General features: G+C 65.9%; 2 protein-coding genes across 3 annotated transcripts; both read right to left on the minus strand.

Annotated features, from left to right (window-relative positions):
* Positions 1 to 1,025: 1,025 nt before the first annotated feature.
* Positions 1,026 to 2,792, minus strand: LOC115840377 (uncharacterized). The gene is given in 4 exon segments (XM_060303815.1): positions 1,026 to 1,868; positions 1,870 to 1,906; positions 1,982 to 2,208; positions 2,767 to 2,792. Coding segments are annotated over 4 exon segments (699 nt in total). The 3' UTR covers positions 1,026 to 1,459.
* Positions 2,201 to 17,866, minus strand: DUSP8 (dual specificity phosphatase 8). 2 transcript variants are annotated; one of them, XM_060302756.1, is made up of 7 exons: positions 17,753 to 17,866; positions 11,483 to 11,821; positions 9,901 to 10,039; positions 5,620 to 5,786; positions 4,957 to 5,116; positions 4,709 to 4,832; positions 2,201 to 4,460 (listed from the first exon to the last, which is right to left on the minus strand). In XM_060302756.1, the coding sequence occupies exons 2-7, from the start codon at positions 11,711 to 11,713 to the stop codon at positions 3,416 to 3,418; spliced, it is 1,866 nt and encodes a 621-aa protein (XP_060158739.1). In that variant the 5' UTR covers positions 11,714 to 11,821; positions 17,753 to 17,866; the 3' UTR covers positions 2,201 to 3,415. The 2 variants fall into 2 exon arrangements, with proteins under 2 accessions (XP_060158739.1, XP_060158740.1); XM_060302757.1 differs by lacking the exon at positions 17,753 to 17,866 and adding an exon at positions 17,585 to 17,689.
* Between the last annotated feature and the right edge of the window lie 1,873 nt (positions 17,867 to 19,739).

The following is a 19,739-nucleotide window of genomic DNA, read 5'->3' on the forward strand; positions in this document are numbered from 1 at the left end:
TCATATAACACGTGTGTGTGGCCACACACACATGCACAGACACAGGTCTGGCCGGTGTCCCTGGTTTGGGCTACCTGCCTGCTTGCAGAGGGGGAGGGTCCCCAGGATAAGCAGGCCAAACCTCCGGAAGGGTCAGACCCCCTGCGGGGAGGTTGCACTGCATTAGCCAGAGGACGCTGGGGCTGAGGGCACAGACCTGCTGGGGAGGCTGCCCAGAGACTTGGGAGGTGAGGGTCCCTCTGAGAGTGGCACCTGGCACAGAGCTAGCACTCAGCGTGTCAGAGCCGTCGTTACAGTAACGGCCGGGCACACTTTGGAATGGCCCAGAGGAGTCAGGTCTACAATGTGTCCCATGAGAGCACAGCACGGACGCTCAGAGCTGCAGCTGTAAACACACGTGGGCCGGGGAGCCTCAGCCCCGCTGCACTGACACTGCAGTCTCTGCAGCCCTGGCAGTGAGGGAGGGAGGCCTGCAGGGGGGCGCTGGTGCCAGGGAGAGGAAGCCGGTGGCTGGGGACACACACCAGTACTTCCCACCAGGTACCCTTGTGTGCCTTTGGGCCTTGAACCTTCAACGAGTAATTTAAACAACAGCGTAAAAGCCAGTTGTAGACACTCTGTATAGCTAGACCCCCATTTCTGTTGGGAAGGCAAGCTGTGGTGTGGTACGTACGTGCGTGTACCCACACGCTGCTCACGCGTGCACACGCACGGAGGTGTGCAGGGAGCTGTGGTTATTTCTGGAGAGTGGGGTGGGGGCAGCTGAGGGGAAAACTGAGCCTCCATTTTATACGGTTCTAAGTTACTTAAATTGTCAGTAGCCTGAAACAGCAAAAAAGGCTGCGCTACATCGTACACCTGCCCCTCTGCCACAGCAGGCCCACTGGGTTCTGGGTTCGGGGCTCTGAGCAGTGAGTCGGGGGCAGTCTGACTCTCCAGGCCCCACACCCCAGCCTCCTGGCCCCAGGAAGCCCCTCTACACCACCGCCCACCAGCCCAAAGAAGGAGGCAGCCAGAGGCGTGGAGAAAACATCCATCTCAGGATTTATTACAACACGTCGTTTCCAAATACAAAAGAAGGGGACAGGACAGGGATGAGAGAGCGGCCGCGCTGGGAAGGGGTTCTGAGGTGGGGCAGCCCCGTCCAGAGGGACCGGGAGCCATGCGGGGGGACCTGCCACCTCTCCTCCGCTGGACTTTCCAGCAAATAATAGGAGGGGGCCGGGTCCATTCTGGGGGACCCCTGATGCCGGGGCACTGGGCCGGCAGGAGGGGTGGGAGGGCCAAGAGAGACTTGGAGAGAGCTGGGGCCCTGCCCCCTCCCCTCCCTGCCTGGGACAGTGGGTGGAAGTGACCAGGGAGGGGCTCTTGCCCGGTGCCCAGTGCCGCCAGCATGGGGGGCAGGGGGCGGCCGAGACGGGACCTTCTCTCATCACAGCTGCTCACTTCGACCAGCGTCTCATGAGCAACAGCCCCCACGCGCCCCAGGACAGAAGCCACAGCGGCTCCAGCCCTGGACAAGGACAGAGGGCGGGGAGAACGGGCCGTGGGACCCGCCCCCAGGGTGGTGGGGCCCAACCAGCGGCCCTGAGCACTGTCTCCTGGACAGCTTAGGGGTAGGGCGCGGAGTGGGGACCAGTGCATCCTCCACACCCGGGGTCACCTCAGGAACACAACGCGATAGACAGACAGGAGGCAAATTTACATAATCAATAATAATAATAATAATTAACCAATAGTAATAAATAGTTAAACCTCTAGTCCATAGATTGCAAATACAACAATGATAGCTTATGCTCTTGGGGGACGGGGTGGGGACACAGGGAACAGGAACAGAAATTTTGTTCAAAGGGGGGATGACGGGACATAAGGCGGGGGTCAAAAGAAGAACAAGTAGAAGAAACAGCTAGAGGGCAGCTGGGGGCAGGCACGCCCCCCCCCCCCCCCCCGCCCCGCAAGGCCTGCCTGAGGACTCAGTCCTGCCCAGGCCACCCCTTCTGCCAAGCCCCTGGCCTCTCCCCAAGGTGACCAGCCCCCACTCCTGGACACTCTAGGACATCTGAAGGTTGGGGGACACCCACTCCTGCCTCCCAAAGCCTTGGGTCCCACTGACCGAGGAGGGGTAGCTGGGGCTTTGCTCCTGCCCTCACCCCCAGGCTGGCCCACCTGGGCCAAAAAGCCACCTGGGAGTAGGGACTGGCATGTCACCTTGAAGATACCGGGGAGGCTTCAGAGGAGAGGAGAGGGGTGTACAGGGGTCTCTCTCCTCCGAGGCCCCTATGGAGGTTGGGCAGACGTGGGGGACACCTCCTGCATCTGCTCACATCAGGGATATTTACGTGGAGGCGGCCCTCCCAAGCTAAGGCCCCCACCCCCGGAGGCATAAGGGTCTGCCAGGCGCTGACTGCCCCCTCCCTCTGCAAGGCAGCCACTCCTCCTGGAGGGACCTCCACCTGCAGAACAAGCCCCTAAATCTATCTGCCCCCTCTGACCAGCCGAGCCAGCACTGGCGGCCCAGCTCCTCCAGCCTGCCACCCCCCAGGGGCCAAGCTCCCCCTCCTGCTGGCTCTCCCACTGGCAGCTGGCGCTAGGGGGCACCCCCAAAGCGGAGGAGAGGGCAGCAGCCTCCCCTCGGGCAGGGGTGGGGGCATTCCACCTGCATCCCTGCCCTGTGGACCCATGTCATCTGACACTCGGGAGCCCCCTTCACCGCGCTCTTCCCCTCTTCCAGACCCCAGTCCTCTGAACACCCTGGGCCCCCAACACCTGCCAGGCAACGGGCCCGGGGGCATGGGCGGTGGGGGTGCCCTCTAGGGCACCGAGACCTGGCGCCTGGAGGTGGCCGGGGGGCTGGCGGTGCCTCCTCCGCTCCCGGGACACCTCCTCCCACCTATGGCTTTGGTGAAGTGCCCAGAAAGGAGCAGAGAAGGAAGAGGGAGGAGAGGAGGTCGTGGGGCGGGGGAGGGGCAGGGAGGTTCTGCGGCTCAGTTTGTGGCAAAGGTTTTTTTCATCTTTTTTTCCCCTTATGTAAAAAGTGCACGAAAGCTCAGCAGCCTCTTTGCAACGGTCAGCAGTGTTTCCTGGGGGAGGGGGAGGGGGGAACCCCAGGCCTGGCACCCCAGCTTGCAACTGAAGGTGGCCTCATATTGCTTAGAAACGTGGGCTTCAGTTTAAATACCAGACAGTAAAAATAGAGCTCCGAGGACCGCCCGCACTGTTGCCAAGTCATTGCCAGAATGAACAGCTTAAATAAATAAAAAATGGAAATATTTACTTCTCGATAAAAATCGCAGTAAAACCATTTACCTTTCATTGCATTATATATAATACGTATTTATAGCGGGCCCAGCCGAGGGAGGGCAGCGGAAGGGCTGGGGGCGCCGGGTCCCCGCGGAGGGGCCGCTCCCGGCCGCGGTCAGGACACCTCGATGACCTCCGCACTGCCCGAGAAGCTGGCCTGCTTGCCCAGGGCGGCCCGTTCCTCGCCGCGCGCGCGCCCCTCCACCATGGCCTCCTCAAACTCCATCTGGCAGCTGCGGCGCTTGAACTGTGTCTCCGGGGCCGGCTCGTCGGGCCAGCCGGTCCTCGCGTCCCGGGCCTCGGGCCTCGCCGTCTCCCGCCGCCGCAGGTCGCCGCCTCCCGCGCCCGGCCCGCTGGCCCGGCCGAAGGGGGCGAACCGCGCACCGCCCGCGCCCTGCGCGCCCTCGGGGCTGCAGCACCAGGGCCCGTCGGGGGACGGTGTGCCCGGGGAGTCGAGCGGTGGCGCCCAGCCGCCAGGGCCGGCCGGCTGGCTAGGGCCGGGCAGCCCGGGCGCCGACAGGGCCGAGAGGCCGAGCCGCGGAGTCTGCCGGGCGGCGTCACCGAAGTTCAGGCCGAGGCCGGGCGCCGGGGAGCCGGCCAGGGGCCGGGGCCGCCGGCGGAGCCTGGGGCGTGGCTCAGGCGGCGCGTCCGGGCTGTCGGGGCTGGGGGAGGGCAGGCTCAGCACGCCCCCCGATGGGCTGTCCAGTTTGCAGAGTTTGGAGGCCTCCCCGGGGTCGGGGGGCCCGGGGTCTTCGGGCTGCCGGCTCGGCGCGTAGGCCGACTTGATGTCCAGCGAGAAGGAGCGCTTGAGGCGGTTGGTGTCCTGGAGGCGGTCAGAGGAGAGGTGCAGGCCACGCAGGCCCTGCTGTAGCGCGCTGGTGGCCGGGGCCGGGGCGGGGGTGGGGGTCTCCCCACCCCCCACCTGTGCGCCCTCCCTGGTGGTGATGGCCGCTGCGCTCCCGGTGGCAGCACTCTCTGAGGTAGGTGGTGGCAGCGGCGGCAGTGGGGCGGCAGGGCCCGGGAGGGGCTCTGGGGTCCCAGGGTGGGATGCCCCGTCGCCCTGCAGGGCGGCCAGCAGCTTCAGGCTGCGTTCGTACTCCAGCAGCTGGCCCAGGAAATTGAAGTTGGGCGAAATGGACGGCCGACGGTCCTTCACGAACCTGGGGTGAGAGCCGCTCAGTGGGGGCGGGGCTCCCGCCAGGCCAGGCTGCCCACCTGACTCTCCCCTGCCCCCACTGCCCACTCCGGGGCACGGAGCTGACGTGCAGACCCAAGTGTGCCGGGGCTAGGCTCAGGCCCCCATCTGCAGCTGGGGCAGCCAAAGGGGGGTGCCCTTCACTGCTGGGCCCATCCAGTGGCTAGTGGTCGAGAGGGGAGGGGCCAGGCCCAGGCGGGAAGGAGGGGCTACCTGTAGGCGTCGTCGGAGGACATGCCCATGGTCTTCATGATGTAAGCGATGGCGATGGTAGCGGAGCGGGAGATGCCGGCCAGACAGTGGACGATGACCTGGCAGCTGGACAGCTTGGCTTTATCTGAGGGCAGGGGGGCCAGGTGAGGGCTGGGGCTGCAGTCCTCCCCGACCCCAGGTTCAGGACCCCTGGCCCCCTGCTTCCAGCCCTCCCCCGGGACTGGGCAGGAGGGTGCTGTCCACCTCACCGATGAACTCGATGGACTTGTCCAGCCAGGGCAGCAGCTTTTCACAGTAGTTGTCATTGATGGGAATGCGCAGGAAGCGGCTCTCACAGATGAAGTCAGGCTTGGGGCAGGAGCTGCTGGCGTTGAGGACGTAGCTTATTCCGTTTTGGGTCATCAGGTCCTGGGAGGGTGGGAGAACAGGTTGCAAGGGGGTGCGGCTGGGCAGGAGGCCCGAAAGCTGGGATGCTCTTGTGGTGGGAGCCTGCAGGCCCCATGCGGGGAGGAGGGGAGAGTTGGGGAGGGGGTGGTGAGGAGGCTGGCGGGCCCTGAGAGCCCCACCTGTGGCCTGGCCTGCCGTAGGCTCCCAGGAATTTTATGGCTGGGCTGCCTGGGCGGTGGCTTTACCCTCTTCCCTCGTCACCATTTTTAAAACACGGGGTTCTTTCAGGGCTGGCCAGGGGCCCAGTGACATCAGCAGTTTGGCATGTGGGCTGCACTGCCAAAGGGGCAGGGAGTTGCCTCTCCACCCAGCCTGGCCAGGCCCTGCCCGAGCCCTGCTCTGGTCCTGCCAGGCCCCCTTGGGTCCTCCCGCGCCCCCAACCCGTGCTTCCCCCACACCTGTGTGCATCCGTCATTCCCCCAGACCAGCCTAGGAGCTGCTTCGGACTCCGGCGGTGCACGCACCTTGTTCAGGACATCCTTCTGGGAGCCCAGGTAGAGGTGAGGCAGGATGCGGGTCAGGCCCACGCTGGGCACGGGCAGGCAGGGCTGGGAGAGGCTCATGGGCAGCAGGGCGGCAGGCTTGCCCTCACAGAGGCCGGGGAAGCAGGAGGAGAAGGTGGCAAAGCCCCCTGCAGGAGGAGAAGCGGAGAGACATGCGTCACGGGGTGGGCCGGCTGGGGCAGGGGAGCCAGGCCACCCACCCACCACCACGGCTCAGCCACACCCACCCGGACGCCCAGCCCAATCGGCGAGCCTCTGGCCTGAGCACCTGGTCTCCGTGCTGGTACTGGAAGGCCATTCTCATCGCAGCGGGGGCGTGGGCCGGCACATTTACATCACCTGCCCCTGCGCTAATTCCTCCTCACACTAATCAGGGGCTGGCCTCGCTGAGGACGCCGCTGTGATGCCCATAAAAGTCAGGGCCCATAAAAATGATGGGCCCTGCAGGTGCAGGGCCCACAGAGGGGCGGGCTCAGAGGCCACGGGGGTCTTCCTGCAGGGGTATCACCAGCCCCTTCACACTGTGGCCTGGGCCAGGCTGGGCCTTCCTGCCTCTCCCCCGGGCTGATGCAATCCCTCCCTGCCTCCAATTGGCCAGGAGCCCCGGGCCAGGCTTGGATGCCAGGACCGGGAGGCAAGGGCTTCTGAGGGCCAGCCTGCCCCCCCACACTGGGCATGACATCACCCACTGGAGCTGGCACAGCCAGCAGGGGCATCTGCGCTCAGGTTACGGCTCCATTCCACCCAGCAGGGGACTACGGAGGAGCAGAGGCTGGGCTGAGAGCTGGGAACGCTGGGGACCGGCAGCGCGCAGGCCACACGCTATACACGTGGCTGGCATGTGTCCTGCCGCCTTTCCCGCACGTGTGCGCTGGGCCAGATTGGTGGAGGGAGACCCTCCGCTGGCCAGAAAGGGCTGAGGGGGGCCCACGGGCACACGTCTGACTCTGCGAGTGACCGCGGGCCTCAGTGTCCTGGTCCTGTGCGCCCCAGGCATTGTTATGAGGCTCAGGGAAGAGGACCAAGAAACCACTGGGCCAAGGCCTACCCCATCCCGTGGAGGAGGCAGGGGAGCCAGGCAGGTGCCCTGTGCTTTCCTGCCCTGCCCCACAGACACAGCTGGTGCCAGAGACCTGGCTGATTCCGGAGGACAGAGATGCCTGGTGGCCTCAGCCTTCGCCCCGGTCCAGCTCGGTGCCCAACTAGAATGCCTGACGTGTGCACTCCCTGTGCCCCCAACAAAGCCTTGACCTTGGGGGGCCACAGAGGTGGGGGACCTCCAGCCTAGGGGTGTGGAGGTATAAGCCTTGGAGGGAAAGGGGTCCCTTCCTCAGAAACCTGCTGGCTGGACAGGGAGAGGCAGGTGACTGACAATGCCGTGGCTCTCAGGTCCCCAGGAGGGGAGGTGGGCTTAGCTGGGTGCCAGGGTGGGCCCCAACTCACAGTCCAGAGCCAGGGGCCCCTTGGATACTCCTGCTGGAGGACAGCGCCCACTGCGGACGGGCAGGGTCTGCACCGTCTCTCCCAAGACTCCTCTGCCCCGGTTCCCCTACTCTCTGCTCTCTCAGCGTCAAAGACAGACAAGTATGGAGGTGGGGGAATTCCATCAGGAACCTCCCACCTAAAGAGAGTCTCAAGGCAGGTGCAGAGACCTGCCAGCCTTTGCTGCAATTCCTGGAACCCCCAGGAACCCCCTCCAGGAAGAGCCAGGCAGCTTGGGGTGCCCCCTACAAACCCGCCGTAGACACCAGGTCTGGGAGGCCCTGAGACTGCAGTCCCTCCGCGATTTCAGGGCCACCTCAGGTTCTGGGGATGGGTGACAAGGGAGGGTGCCAGCAGCCCTAGACCCTCTGCAGGTCCCCCACCCCCACCCCGGCCCGGACTCTCAGGGCCTCGCCGAGGGCTCTCCAGGGCACCTTCCTTCCGGAGGGACCCCCCCCAACCCCCTGCTCTCTCTGCCTTGCAGGTCAGGGGAAGCCACACGCAGCTCCCAGGCTTCACAATGAAACCCCGAACCCGCACAAAAGCGCACGTCCTGGGAGGACTCCCGGCCCCACCCGCCTCTTCCACCACGCGCTCCTGCTCGGACCGGGGCGGCGCGCCCGGGAGCCCCCACCGCCCCGCCGCGGTCCCAGGCTGGGGCCGCACCCACCCTCCGCGCAGGGGCTGCTCCCTCCGCCGTCTCCGACCAGGGTGCGAGGGCGACGCGCGCGGGCTGAGCCGCCTGCGGCGACATCACCAGCCCGCATTCCGCAGGGACGCGCACCGGGGCGCAGCCGGCTTGGGCAGGACCGCCCGCCGCTTAAAGGGCTAGGCTCCCTTTCCCATGCCCGCCCCCACCGGACGTCACCAGCGGAGCAGCTGTGGGGGGAGGGGCGCGGCATTGGTCACGGCAGCCGGTTCTGGACCCCGGCACGGCCCGCACCCACGGCCCTCTCCAGCAAACCTCGATGTCCTGGAGCTGCCTTCTCTCTGGCTGTGCCCCACCCACGGAGGGGGCCTGGTCCTCCCTTCTGGCTTCTGCGGTGCTGGTGATCCCCGAGAAGAGACTCACTTCCCCTTTGTGGGCGGGCAGCATCATCGCTCTAACCCCCTCAGCCTTGCCCTGCCGTTCTCACTGGTTCAGGTGGGCACCGTGGGCCAGGCCAGGAGGCCGTCCCCAAGTTCGGGTCCTGATTTGACGTCACTGTGAGCCTTCCCCATATGGTGGGGGGTCACGGCTTCTCCCTGGCTTGGCCCTCAGAGAAATGGGAGCGAATACTCTAACCCTGCAGGGTGAGGCAGTGCTTCCTAAGGCTGAGTGAGCCAGGTGGGGCACGGCCGGGTCCCAGGTGACCCCCCTCAGCCCCCCAGGGAGACAGACCATGAGAGGCTCTGGGCTTTCCCTGGACAGCCCAGGGGTAAGGGAGGGCGCTGCTCCAGTACCCTCTTCTCAGACTCCCAGAAGGGCCTCTGGTTGTCACTTCTGGCTGGGACACACGTGCGTCCACACACACACACAGGGGCTCCCATCTGGGCCCTGGGAGGGTTCCCGTTCTGCCCAGGACCCCTGTAAAACTGCCCCCCTGCTTGGTCCCCAAACCGAGCCCAGCAGCTAAATCAGAGGATCTGCATTTCTGTGGCTTCTGGTTCCCAGAGTTCACACACACACACACACACACACACACACGCACACACACGCACGCACACACACACACACGCGCACGCACACACACAGAGCCAGGTGTAGACACCCTCTGACCTCGCAGAGCCGGCCATGCAGAGCCCTCCGTCCTGGACACGACGCACGTGTAGAGGGCAGCATGCACTCGTGCAGCCCCTCCTCTGAGAGGTCTGCCCAGAGCTGCCTGGCTCCTGCAGCTGATGGAGCCCGCCTGCAGCCGCCCCTCTCCCGTGCCCACCGACCAGCACCCCCGTCTGTGCTCAGCAGATGCTCAGGGCAGGTGTGCCGAATGAACCGAAGCATCCCACCAGCTGTGTGGTGGTGGGGGTGACGCCAGCGTGCCCCCCCCGCCTGCTATGGCCCTGGGCAACCAGAGGCCAGGGGCACCCAGGCAGGGAGGCCCCATGCCCCCGGGACAGGCCCTGGGCCACCTGGGCAGGGGGTGGATTCTGCAGGAGGAAGGAGTGGGTAAGAACCACAGTGCAGCCTGCATGCGTGCGTGTGTGTATGGGGGGCTGGCCAGGCTGCTTCTGGGGAATGGGAAGCCCTGTGGGGACTTCCACTCGCCCACCAGACAGCAGTCATGATCAAGCAGGCTGTTGTGAGGCCACCTGTGCCAGCTGGAGTGTTCAGGGGACCCCCCCCCCCCGTGTGGGACAAGTTCTGGCTCAGTGCCGTGTGTGCGTGTGCGTGTGCGTGTGTGTGTGTGTGGCGGGGTGGGGGTGGTTTCCAAGGCAGACCGGGTCTTGGCCTAGATTCCTCCCCCATCTCCCCTGCCCCAGGCCTGTGTCGGGGGTTCCCTCCTGTCCCCCTCTTCACCTGCTGGTGGTGGGGATGGGCCTGTGCTGGAGGGGGCTCTGAAGTGTGGTGGCCCAGAGGAGGGGTCCCTGGAGCCCCTGAGAACTCCAGAGCTACGGAGGTTCATCCCCACCAGGCCCCCACTGCCGCAGCACACACTGGTCTCCGGGCTCAGAGAGGAGAGCAGAGGCAGAGCCAGAACATGACTCCTGAGACAGGCCCCCCCCCGCCCCCGCCCCCGCCAAGCTGCCGGCGGCGGGGAGAGAGGCCTCCAGACGCACCTGTGAGGATGGCCACGCTGTCGAAGCAGCCGTCCAGCTTGCTGAGCAGGATGGAGAGGAAGCTGTCTGCGGCCAGCACGCTGGCGTCCCTTGTGCTCTGGTCATAGACCACCACGTCCTGCGGCTCCGTGGCCTCCACCTGGGGGCCAAGAGGGCAGAGGTCAGGGTGGCCGGGCACCTGCCAGCTGCCACACCCCCTGCTGCCACTGCTGCCGCTGGTCGGGGGATGGAAGGGAGGGGCTGCCGCTTGGGTGCCCCAAGGGGAGTGGGGGCAGCCACCCAGCCACAGTTCACACCTGGACAGGTGTAAATGCCCACAGCCACACGGGCAGACCCTCGGAGCGGGGAGGGCCAGGGGGACACGCATCCCCGACGCGGCCGAGCCCGGCGTGCGCACTCACACGAGTGAAGGTGACAGACACTGTGGGCCAGGCCCGCGTGGAGGAGACACGGGGAAGGCAGTGGGGCTCCCGGCAGGTGCACACAGGGGCCAGGTGGCAGGCGCACAGGGAGGCCGGGGCTGCTGGCTCCCAGGGAGGCTGAGGGAAATCAACTCTTCCTCAGGGACCCGGGAGGCACACTTCGGGGGTTCTTAAGTGGGGGGGGGTCTTTGGGTCTGGGCTCTCCTTTCCTCCCCGGCCAGTGACGGGGAAACTGAGGGCTGCGGCAAGACCCCTCCCCCCAGTGATCCAGGCAGCAGCAGCAGGAAGCGGGGATTCTGGCTGCCCCCGCCCCTCGGATGCCACCGGGGCCCAGATGTGGAGCAGCTCCCGCTCAGACGGCAGCTGATGCCCCGCCCCCCAAGCACGCTCAGCCCTTAAGCCAGCTGAGCTGCCAACCCTGGGCCAGATGATGTCACCGGCAGCCAATGGGAGAGCGTCCTGGCCGGGAGACCTCGCTAGGGGTTATTAATCACTGGATTCCCCTCACGGTAGCCATAGGGAGCCGGTTCTGCCCTTGGGGTGGGGGGACTCCCATCTGGGTCCTCTCACATCCCAGCTCTGCACGGGGCAGGGCCTGAGACCAAGACCCCTCCCTCAGGCTCTGGGCTGCCTGGCGGGCCACCCCTCCCCCACTGGAGGTGCCACTGCCTTCCCAGGTCACGGCCCAGCAGTCCCGGTCCCTCCCCAGTGCGGACTCAACACTCCTTGGGAATAGAGACAGGATTGTTCTCTGCAGGTGACCTGAGACATTCTTGGGGGCCACAGAGAGAATTCCGGGTCCTCAAGACTCCGGAGGGGAAAGAACGGGGGGCTGGGGACATGAGCTGTCTGCGTGAGACCCTCGGCCACCAGGCCCGTCCTCTTCCAAGTCCACACAGCCATCAGAGTGCGGGCCGACTGGGGACCCAGACGGGGTCAGTGGCTCTGGGAGGGAAGGAAGGGGGGACGGGTGTTGAACCTGTCAGCGGAGGGGGGAGGGGCCTTCTTGTAGCCCTAAGAGGGAGCGGGGAACTGCTCTACAATGGCTCAGATTCCAACCCTTAGGAGCCCAGGTTAGGTTCGAAGGCAGAGGAAGGGGAGCTGCCCCAGCCCAGGCCCCCGGAGGACCCTGGAGGGGATGGGCAGGCACAAGGCGGTACCTGGCTGCGACAGGTGGGCTGGATCAGCTCCGCGATGGTCACCTTGCCCTGCTGCAGTCGCCGCTTCACCAGCTTGGAGCAGCAGATGTTGACGGAGCTGAGCACGTGCCAGCTGTTGTACTCCACGAAGGAGCGGCTGTCAATGACCAGTGGGCCCCCGGGCCCACCCCGCAGCAGGCTGGCCAGCTTCTTGGCATCCATCACCTTCCGAGGGAGCCGGTCCCCGGCCATGGCGTGGCAGTGGGCAGTGGGGAGGGGGTGAGCCCGGGAGTGAGCAGGGGCCGCTCCCACTGCCCGGGTGTGGCCTAGGGCTCCGAGTGCCTGGGCATGGCGCCAGACCTGTAAGGACAGGCAGACTGTGAGAGGCGCTGCAGGCCCCGGGGGTGGGCATCGGCAGGGCCGGCCTCCGAGGGGCTGGCGGTGGCACTGATCCAGGGGCATGGGCGCGTTTGGGCCTGACGTATGCCCGTGGGGCCCTCCCTCCCTCTGGCTCCTCTGGCTCCTCTGTGCAGGTCGAGCTCCCTGACCCCTCTGGGCTCGACTCGGGGAGTCTGTGACCCATGGAAGGGTGCTCGGGAGTGGCCCGTCCACTGCTGCACCCTCCCGGTCACGGCGCCAGCCTCTCAGCAGGACACGGCAAGGCAAGTGGGGGCTCACGGAGGGAAGGGCCTCGGGGCTCAGGCTGGGCTGGAAAGGCAGGACGAGGCCTGAGGGCCCCTCTCCTGGGCCCTTGGGTCCACGGACCCTCACTCATTCCAGAACACCTCATTCTGCCCCTGCATCTCCTGTCATCCCACCCCTGGGATGCAGACCTCTCCCCAATCCGGCCTCCACATCTTCCCACTTCCCCGCACCCAGGGCAAGGCAGGGTCCGGAACATGCCCCCACCCTCCCCCACTGCCAAGCCCTCCCGCCTGTCCGTGGCACACCCTCCGTCTCCAGCCCCTGCAGCCCAATCGCTGCATAAGCTGATAATCTGGATGGCGGGGGGGGGGGGGGGGGGGGGGGGGGGGGGCTGCCTCCACCAGGTGATGGAGGCAGAAGCCAGGGCGGGGCGCTGGAGGGGGTTCAGGCGTGGAGTTCTGCAGGCCAAGGTTTAGGCATGCCATGGGCCAGCGTCCTCCTCCTGCAGGGGTGACAGTGCAGCGGGACACCCCAGGCACAGCAATGGCCGGGGGTCTAGCGGGCCCCTTTTGGGGACCAGTAGGTCCAAGGATGGGGTGTGGTGGGGGGCACCCGAGGACAAAGGTCAGTGTGGGTGACCCGCATGTAGGACCCCCTGCTCAGGGGCGCCCAGAGGGAGCAGGAGGTGGGTGGGCACACGGGGGCTCCAGAGCCTGGGCGGAAGGCCCCTTCCACAATTTGTGCCAAGGCTCTGCCACCCCCGTCCTACCTGCCAGGCCTGGCCTTTCTCTAGGCACCCCCAAGCCTCAGAGCGCCCCCCGGAGGCATGCAGCATCAGGACGATGAGTTTGCTTTAAAACTGCGGAAACTGAGGCTCAGGGAAGGGGTGGGATCAACCCGATTAATGAGACTGGACAGAACCCGGGGCGTCCACGGCTGCCATTCACTCAGGGTCTTCCCTCTGCCACATCCCCAGCCATCTTGGGGGTGGGGGAGGCCGGGAGACAGATGCTCCCTCCAGGGACCACAGAGAGGGAACCCCCTCTGCAAGCCCCCAGCCTGTAGCTGCAGAGAGCGTTGGGGTGCGGCACCTGAGGACACTCGTCACCTTTCAAACAGCGCTGATGACACTGGGGACAGCTGCCACCATCTCTGGACCACCCCCTCGGGCGAGCTCCTAGGCTGGGGAGGGGGATGGCGGAGGTCACAGAGGTGCAAGGCAGGTGGGGACCGGGCCCGCGTGGTGTGGGCAGCCCCAGGCTGGGCCACCGGAGCTGCTGACAAGGGGGTTGCCAGGATGGCCCTGGACAGTGCTGGGGCCTTGGGGTCCCGTTCACAGACACCCCACTCCTCAGGCACTCCAGTTCAACTGCGGGGCAAGGCCTGGGGGTGTAGCTGGGGCTGCTGCCCTCCTGAAGGCCACGCCAAGCAAGTTCAACAGCCACAGGGCCTGCCTACTAAGGGGGTCCCTGCCTGTGTGCCAAGGGGTCCCCAATTCGATTCCTGTCTGAGCTGTTCTGAGACGCTTTTCCTGAGTGCTAACCTGAACCTTGTCAAGGCTGTGGCAGGCCGTGGCCACCAGGTCCCCTTTACACGCTGCTCCTGCAGGCCTGTGCAGAGCCTCCCACCCTTTGATGTGGACCACAGCCCAGTTCAGAGGCCCAGGACCCTGACAGGGATGCAGTGGGCTGGGGACACGGTGGGCCAGAGGGTCCTATCCTCATGGGTTAGGTGGGGGTGGGCTACCTCCCACCGAAAACGACAGAAGCCAAATGGAACTCAGGTGCGGGGACAAGGGAGGGGGAGGGAGGGGAGAGGCCTTCGCTCTCCCGGTGGCCAGCCTGCGCGCCTCCCGCCCTCTGGTCCTTAAATGACCGGAGGGACGTGGAGAGTTGCCTACTCCACAGATGGGAAAGGAGGCTAGAGGAGGGGCAGGGAGGTGAGGTTGGAGACCCAGGGAGGAGACTGGGGGAAGAGCTGGAGGGGGGGTCAGCTTGATCCCAGGCCCGGTACCTGGTCCCCGCCCGGCCGCCGCCTCCCAAGGAAGCCTCCGGCTCGGCCCTATTAACCAGTGTAGTATTGTTATTTGCAGCCGAGGGGGACTCATTAGCAAGTTGGCACCTCCGTCGTCTCCATGGCAACAGCAGAGGTGCCAGGCAACCGCTGCTCCTGCGGCAGCAGCACGGAGCAGCTCGCTCTGCAGAGCCAGGTCCCCTCCTCGTTCGCTGGCTCCCACCCCGCTCCACCCTGCAGGTGCCCAGTAGCTGGGCCTGGACCACCCCAGCCAGGCCAGCCCCTCTCCATCCTGCTCCACCGGGTCCTAACCTTCCTCACCTTCCAGCAGCCACGTGCACAGGCTCCCTCCCTCCCACCCCTGGGAGGCCTTCTCTGAAAGACCAAGGTCTGGCCAGAGCACCCCTCCTTTGAGAGACCTACACCGAGCTGGCCTCCTGGGTGGGCACCCACACCCACAGGGCCTCCTCGGACCTGGAGCTCCTGCGGCGTAGACCCGTCACCTCCTGAGGTGCAACACACGGATCAGGGCCTGGAGCTGGGCAGCAGGGTGGGAGGGGTGGAGACGCTCAGGGCAGCCTTGAGCAGAGCAGTGGGGCTAGAATAGGCCAGGTGGGCACAGAGGCAACAGACATGGTAGGGCCTGGGCCTCCCCGCTTTTAAGACCCACCCCAGGCTCAGCGAGACCCCTTCCCTGGGGAGAGAGCACCCAGAGCCCGGGCCAGGTGTGAGGGAGGCACAGCCCCACACACCCCTATCAGCGGTCCCAGGGCCAGGGAGACAGCAGTTCCTAGCCCAACAGCAGAAGGAGGCCCCTCCCCCCCCTGCCCTGGCTGGGCATGGCCTAGGAGGCCGCAGGCAGTACCCGGGCTCCCCGAGGCCAGGTACATAGACGCAGCGCTGCCTGGCCCCCGTGCTGCATGCAGGCTGGACACGCCCCTCGGCACACTGGCTGAGCTCAGGGCCTGGTACTTACCCCATTCCCCGAGTCCACCCCAGCTCTGTGTGCAATTATTCACATGACAGTGCATGTGCACATTCATGTGGTCACTGGACGCGTGCGTTCTCACATTCTGTATGCTGAATGCCCCAAGGTCCCAGGGTGCCTGAACCCCAGGTGCAGCTAACGCATCTCCTCACACGGGCTCCCACATCCTCCACGCGGCACATCCATGTCCCTGAGCACATGCATGACCAGGAAACTCCCAATCAAGGGCATCTTCACCAGAGGACTTTGCGCTCAGCGTCTAGGGATCCATGACCCCCAGAGACGGGTAAACAGAGACTGCAGCTCACTCACAGTGTATCTCCAGCCCTTGCGGAGCCTGGTCACACAGGCAGGCCTCAGGAAGAGCTGACGGTGGACGGACCCAAGATGCTGGGTGTCAGCTCACTCTGACCCAGGGGAAGGTTTGGAGGCAGAAACTGCTACACTCAGAAGGCCAGGAGAGAGACTGGTAGGGGGTGACCTTCCAGCGGCAGGGGGCCCACGTGCACAGACCAGGTCAGCTCGCTTGACCCTTTATGTTACCAGATGTTCTCGCCCCCACTCTCTGCTCCCCCTCAGCTCTCTGGGGTGAGTGGCACAGGACCCAAGCTGGCCTTCATCTGTCCCGGTTGGGCTTGGCAAGGCCAAGCAGAGCCAGCCTGTCCTGGGGAGGCTATGGACTTGGGAGACAGTGGGGTGGAGGCCCTACCCGCTCAGTTCCCGGGGATCGGGGCTGAACTGGGATAGGAGGGCTTAGCATGGCGTGTGGGTCCTTGGAAAGGCAGGCTCGGGACCCTACGAATCTAGGTTTCCTCTGTTCCTGCCTGGCTTGTTTTAGCCCCACTGATCTGCAAAACTTCTGCGGGTCACCATTCCCCCCCACACCCCCCGCCATGTTAAATACCTGCGCCAGCATCTACCCGTCATTGTCCCGAGGGGTTCAGGCAGAGGCGGCCTCAGCCTATACAGCCCCGATGGTCAGAGTCTGACCCACATCACTCTTGCTGTGGGTTTGGCCCCTTCCTCTCCTTTCCCTATGAGCTGCACATCTAGGACATATGCAGACACTCTCTGGCTTCCTCCACCCCCAGCCCATGGTCCCCCGAGCTCTCTGCCTGGTTGAAGCTTCTGGGCCCCAAGGTCAGTCTCAGCCTGAGAAGAGAGGTGATGCTGGGAAGGGTCCTGGAGCAGAAGGTGACTTTAGGCATCTTTCTGCATCTTTGTGCCTGGAACCTGCTTTTCCCAGAGGCAGCCTCTGGGGCCCAGGAGCCTTCCCAAGGGCTGTGGGCAGCAGGGGACCAGAACCTGCCCAGCAACTCTTCTGGGGCCCTAGGCTGACTACAGCAGGAGGTGTTCCAGCCAGACTTCAAGATGAACTCCCAGCTCCTGGTCACATGATCTGGCCATCTCTGGCAGGTGCTTATCAACCATCTGAGGAGCGAACACATGGGACATCTGTCCTCCTTGAGCAGGACGGGGCACTGGATGCTACACTCATTCCCGGGGCTGCCCTGGGAGCAAGGTCTCAGGGAGATGACGGGGAGTGCACAGACCCTCAGACCTCCGCAGACTCCCAGGAGCAGGGGCACAGGGCAGGAAGAACACCGCTCCCCTGGCCTCCAGCACCCCCCCACAAGCTGCACAAGAAAACTGCAGACGCCACAGTAGATCCTGTCACCTCTCTCCTCCATCCTATGGAACCGCCTACCCCCGCCCCCTCATTACTGCGGAGCCCAGGCCCCAGCGCTCCACTTTGCAGAAGCCAGTGCATTTTTGCAGCAGGAAATTAGAAGGCAAATTCTCCCAGAAGGGATGACCTGGTGGGGGCTGGGCGCACTGTTGCCCCCTCCCCTCCAGGCCAGACTATTACATACCCCCCACCCCAAGGTGGGCGCACAGGCTGAACGAGAACGGTTGCACTCAGCCTGGCAGTGCCAGCCCCTCCCCCAGCCCCCGCCGCGTCTGCAGCAGGCTGGCGGATGGCCTTTATTCCGCAGAGGCCAGCTGAGCACCCCGAGGTGGGGGAGCCCATGGTAGCTTGGCCAGACCGGGGAGATGGATCTCTAGTCCTTCCCCGCCGGACGCGGAACGACCTCTGTCCTGAGGCTCCCACCGGCCAAAGACCCTCTGCTCCTATGGCCCAGGCCTCCGCATCTCCCAGCCCGGCCCGGGAAAGGACGATCTTCTCCAATTCTGGCCCCAGCAGGGGGCCGTCCGGGGGCGTTTGGGGCTTGCGCAGAGGCTCGTACAGATCCACGCTGGATCGCAATGGTCCTCCTCGTCCTTAATTCATGCCCCTCCCCCACCAAAAAAAGAAGGAATTGCGCGGAGAAAGGTGGCGAAGCGGTGGCCGGGTGTGGGCCGGGCCGGGGTCCGCTGGGCGCCGCGGTAGGCGGGGGAAGGACTTATCGGCCCGGTCAGCGGTGTCCCCGCAAGCCGGGTTGGGGGCCAGCGCCCCGCGGGCCGGCGCCGCTCACCTCCAGACGGTCTCCTCCATTCGGGTGCCCGCCCGGCGCAGCCCCCCGAGCGCTCCCTACGCGGCGCCCCCCCCGGCCGGGCAGGGCGCTCCGGCCGCGCGCCGGTTAACCCCCACCCCGCCGGCGCCCCGTGCGTCCCCGCGCCCCGCGCCCGGCGCCCCCGCTCACCTCGTTCACGCTCGCCTCCGGGCCGCCCCGGGGACCCGCGCCGCGCTCAGAGCGCCCGCTCGGCCGCGCAGCCCATGGGCCCGGCGGGGGCCCGCGCAGCCGGGGCAGGGGCCGGGGGAGCGCGCGGGCCGCGTCGCCGCCGCCGCCGTCGCCGCCGCCGCGGGGAGCGCTCGCACGGGCCCGGGCGCGCGCACTGCGGGCGGGCACGCGCGCTCGCGGCGCGCATCCCACCCCGCGGCTCGGCGGGCGCGGCCGGTGAGGCTCCGGCTCGGGCTCGGGCTCCGGCGTCCGGCGGGGGGGGCCGCGGAGCCGGCTCGGCCGCCGCGCTCAGATGCGAGTGACAGGCCCGGGGCGGAGGGCGGGGCCGCCGGCGGGGATGAGGTCATGCCGAGCGAAAAAAGCCCCTGACGTCACCTGCAGCCAATCAGCGTGCACGGCTCGGGGGCAGGTGACGTCAGCCGGAGCCCGGGCTTCGGGTGCAGATTAAAGGCGGCGGCGGCAGGGGGCGGGGGGCCAGGCTCACCGCCGCCGCCCGGCGCCCTCTGCCCTCACCCCTCACCCCGGCACCGGCTCTTAAAGGGGCCGCGCGGTGTCCGATCCCGCGCCGGGACCCCACCTCCTGGAAGACCTCTCAGTCCCAGCCCTCGGCCCCACCCGGAGACCCTAAGACTCCTCGCACACACACCCGCGGAGGGTCCAGTTGTCCGGGTTCCGAGCACGAGGGTTCTCTCCCCGCCGGCCTGGCCGGAGCCGGCGCCCCCTCCTCTCCCCGCAGCCTTTGTTCGTGCGGGGCCTGCCGCGGGGAGAGCCTTGCTTAGCCCGGGGCCCGGCAAGAGCGCGCACTGCGAGCCCGGCCCTGCGCGGCGCTTTACCTGCGGCATCCGCGCTTCCCCTCTCCACGACCCCTGGAGGTGGGAACCTGGGTCTGTATTTTACTTGGGAGGAAATGAGAAGCTCAGAGACGAGAAAGTTTGCCTCAGGTCACATGTCTCATGAACTGTGGTGTGCGTGGGGGGCGGTCCCCAGTGCAGCGCTGTTCCCCCAGCCCCACCGATGACCTCCAGACTTTGTCGCTTACAGTGAAAAGTGGCCCCTAAGCAGCGCTCTAGGGGACCCGACCTGACAGTGTGACCCCCACCGCTCCGTAAAGGCAGTTGAGGGTCCGCCCCTAGCCGACCGCGGTTGGAACACAACCACTGGGCGCTTGGACGCTGGTTGTCCAGAGCGGGAACAAACATAGGTAATTACACCTTGGGCAAGTGTCGAGCGGAAATACCCTGGAGCCGGTGGGCGTCCGGGTGGTCACCCCAAGATGGGACGTGCAAGCAGTGACTGGAGGCCAAGTAAGCGCCCTGGTGCAGCAGGGACCACCCCAGGCTGGAAAGGCCTTTTCTCTCCGCCGGGTGCCAGAGCAGCTGAGGGGGAGGGGGTGAGGCGGAAGGGGACATGCTATCATGCATCTACGATGGGCCAAATGTGTACTGAGCTCCTGTGTCGGACGCTGGGGGCTTAGCTCTGGGAAAGGGGAAAAGACCCCTGCCCAGGGAGCCAAGGAGCCCTGGGAGTCTTTGAAGGTAATTATTTTTGGGGGGAGATGTGACCAGACGGCCTAAGCATTCCTAAAACTCCTCCCCCAGGGCTACCAGGTGGAGAGCGAGGGCAGTTCCTCCTCCAGCCTGGAACACCCAGCCATGGCAGGTCCCCGGGGGGCCACCCTAGGGCTCCAAGAGAGGCTTTGGCCCCCAGGGAGTGCAGCCCCTTCCCATGGAGGGAGGGATCTGAGAGGCTGTTTGAATGAAGGTTCACAAAAAACGTTGCAGGGGACTGCTTCCTGCACCGTCCTGGGACAGGTGGGCACTCAGGACCCCAGAGCTCTGAGTGGGACTGGGAGAGGGCAGCAGGAGGGGGATGGGTAGGGCTCTGGAGGGCCTCTCGGCTTTCCCATGCTCAGTTCTCCAGATCTCTGGCCTCAGAGCTTTGCACACAG

The sequence above is a fragment of the Globicephala melas genome, chromosome 8 (assembly GCF_963455315.2).
Source record: "Globicephala melas chromosome 8, mGloMel1.2, whole genome shotgun sequence".
NCBI classification, from domain to species: Eukaryota; Metazoa; Chordata; class Mammalia; order Artiodactyla; family Delphinidae; genus Globicephala; species Globicephala melas.

Coding starts and splice junctions, on each gene's coding strand:
- DUSP8 (XM_060302756.1), bottom strand. CDS start 11,713: ATGGCCGGGGACCGGCTCCCTCGGAAGGTGATGGATGCCAAGAAGCTG. Junction 10,040..11,482: donor AGCCCACCTGTCGCAGCCAG/GTACCGCCTTGT, acceptor CTTGGCCCCCAG/GTGGAGGCCACGGAGCCGCA. Junction 4,461..4,708: donor TCCTCCGACGACGCCTACAG/GTAGCCCCTCCT, acceptor CTCTCACCCCAG/GTTCGTGAAGGACCGTCGGC.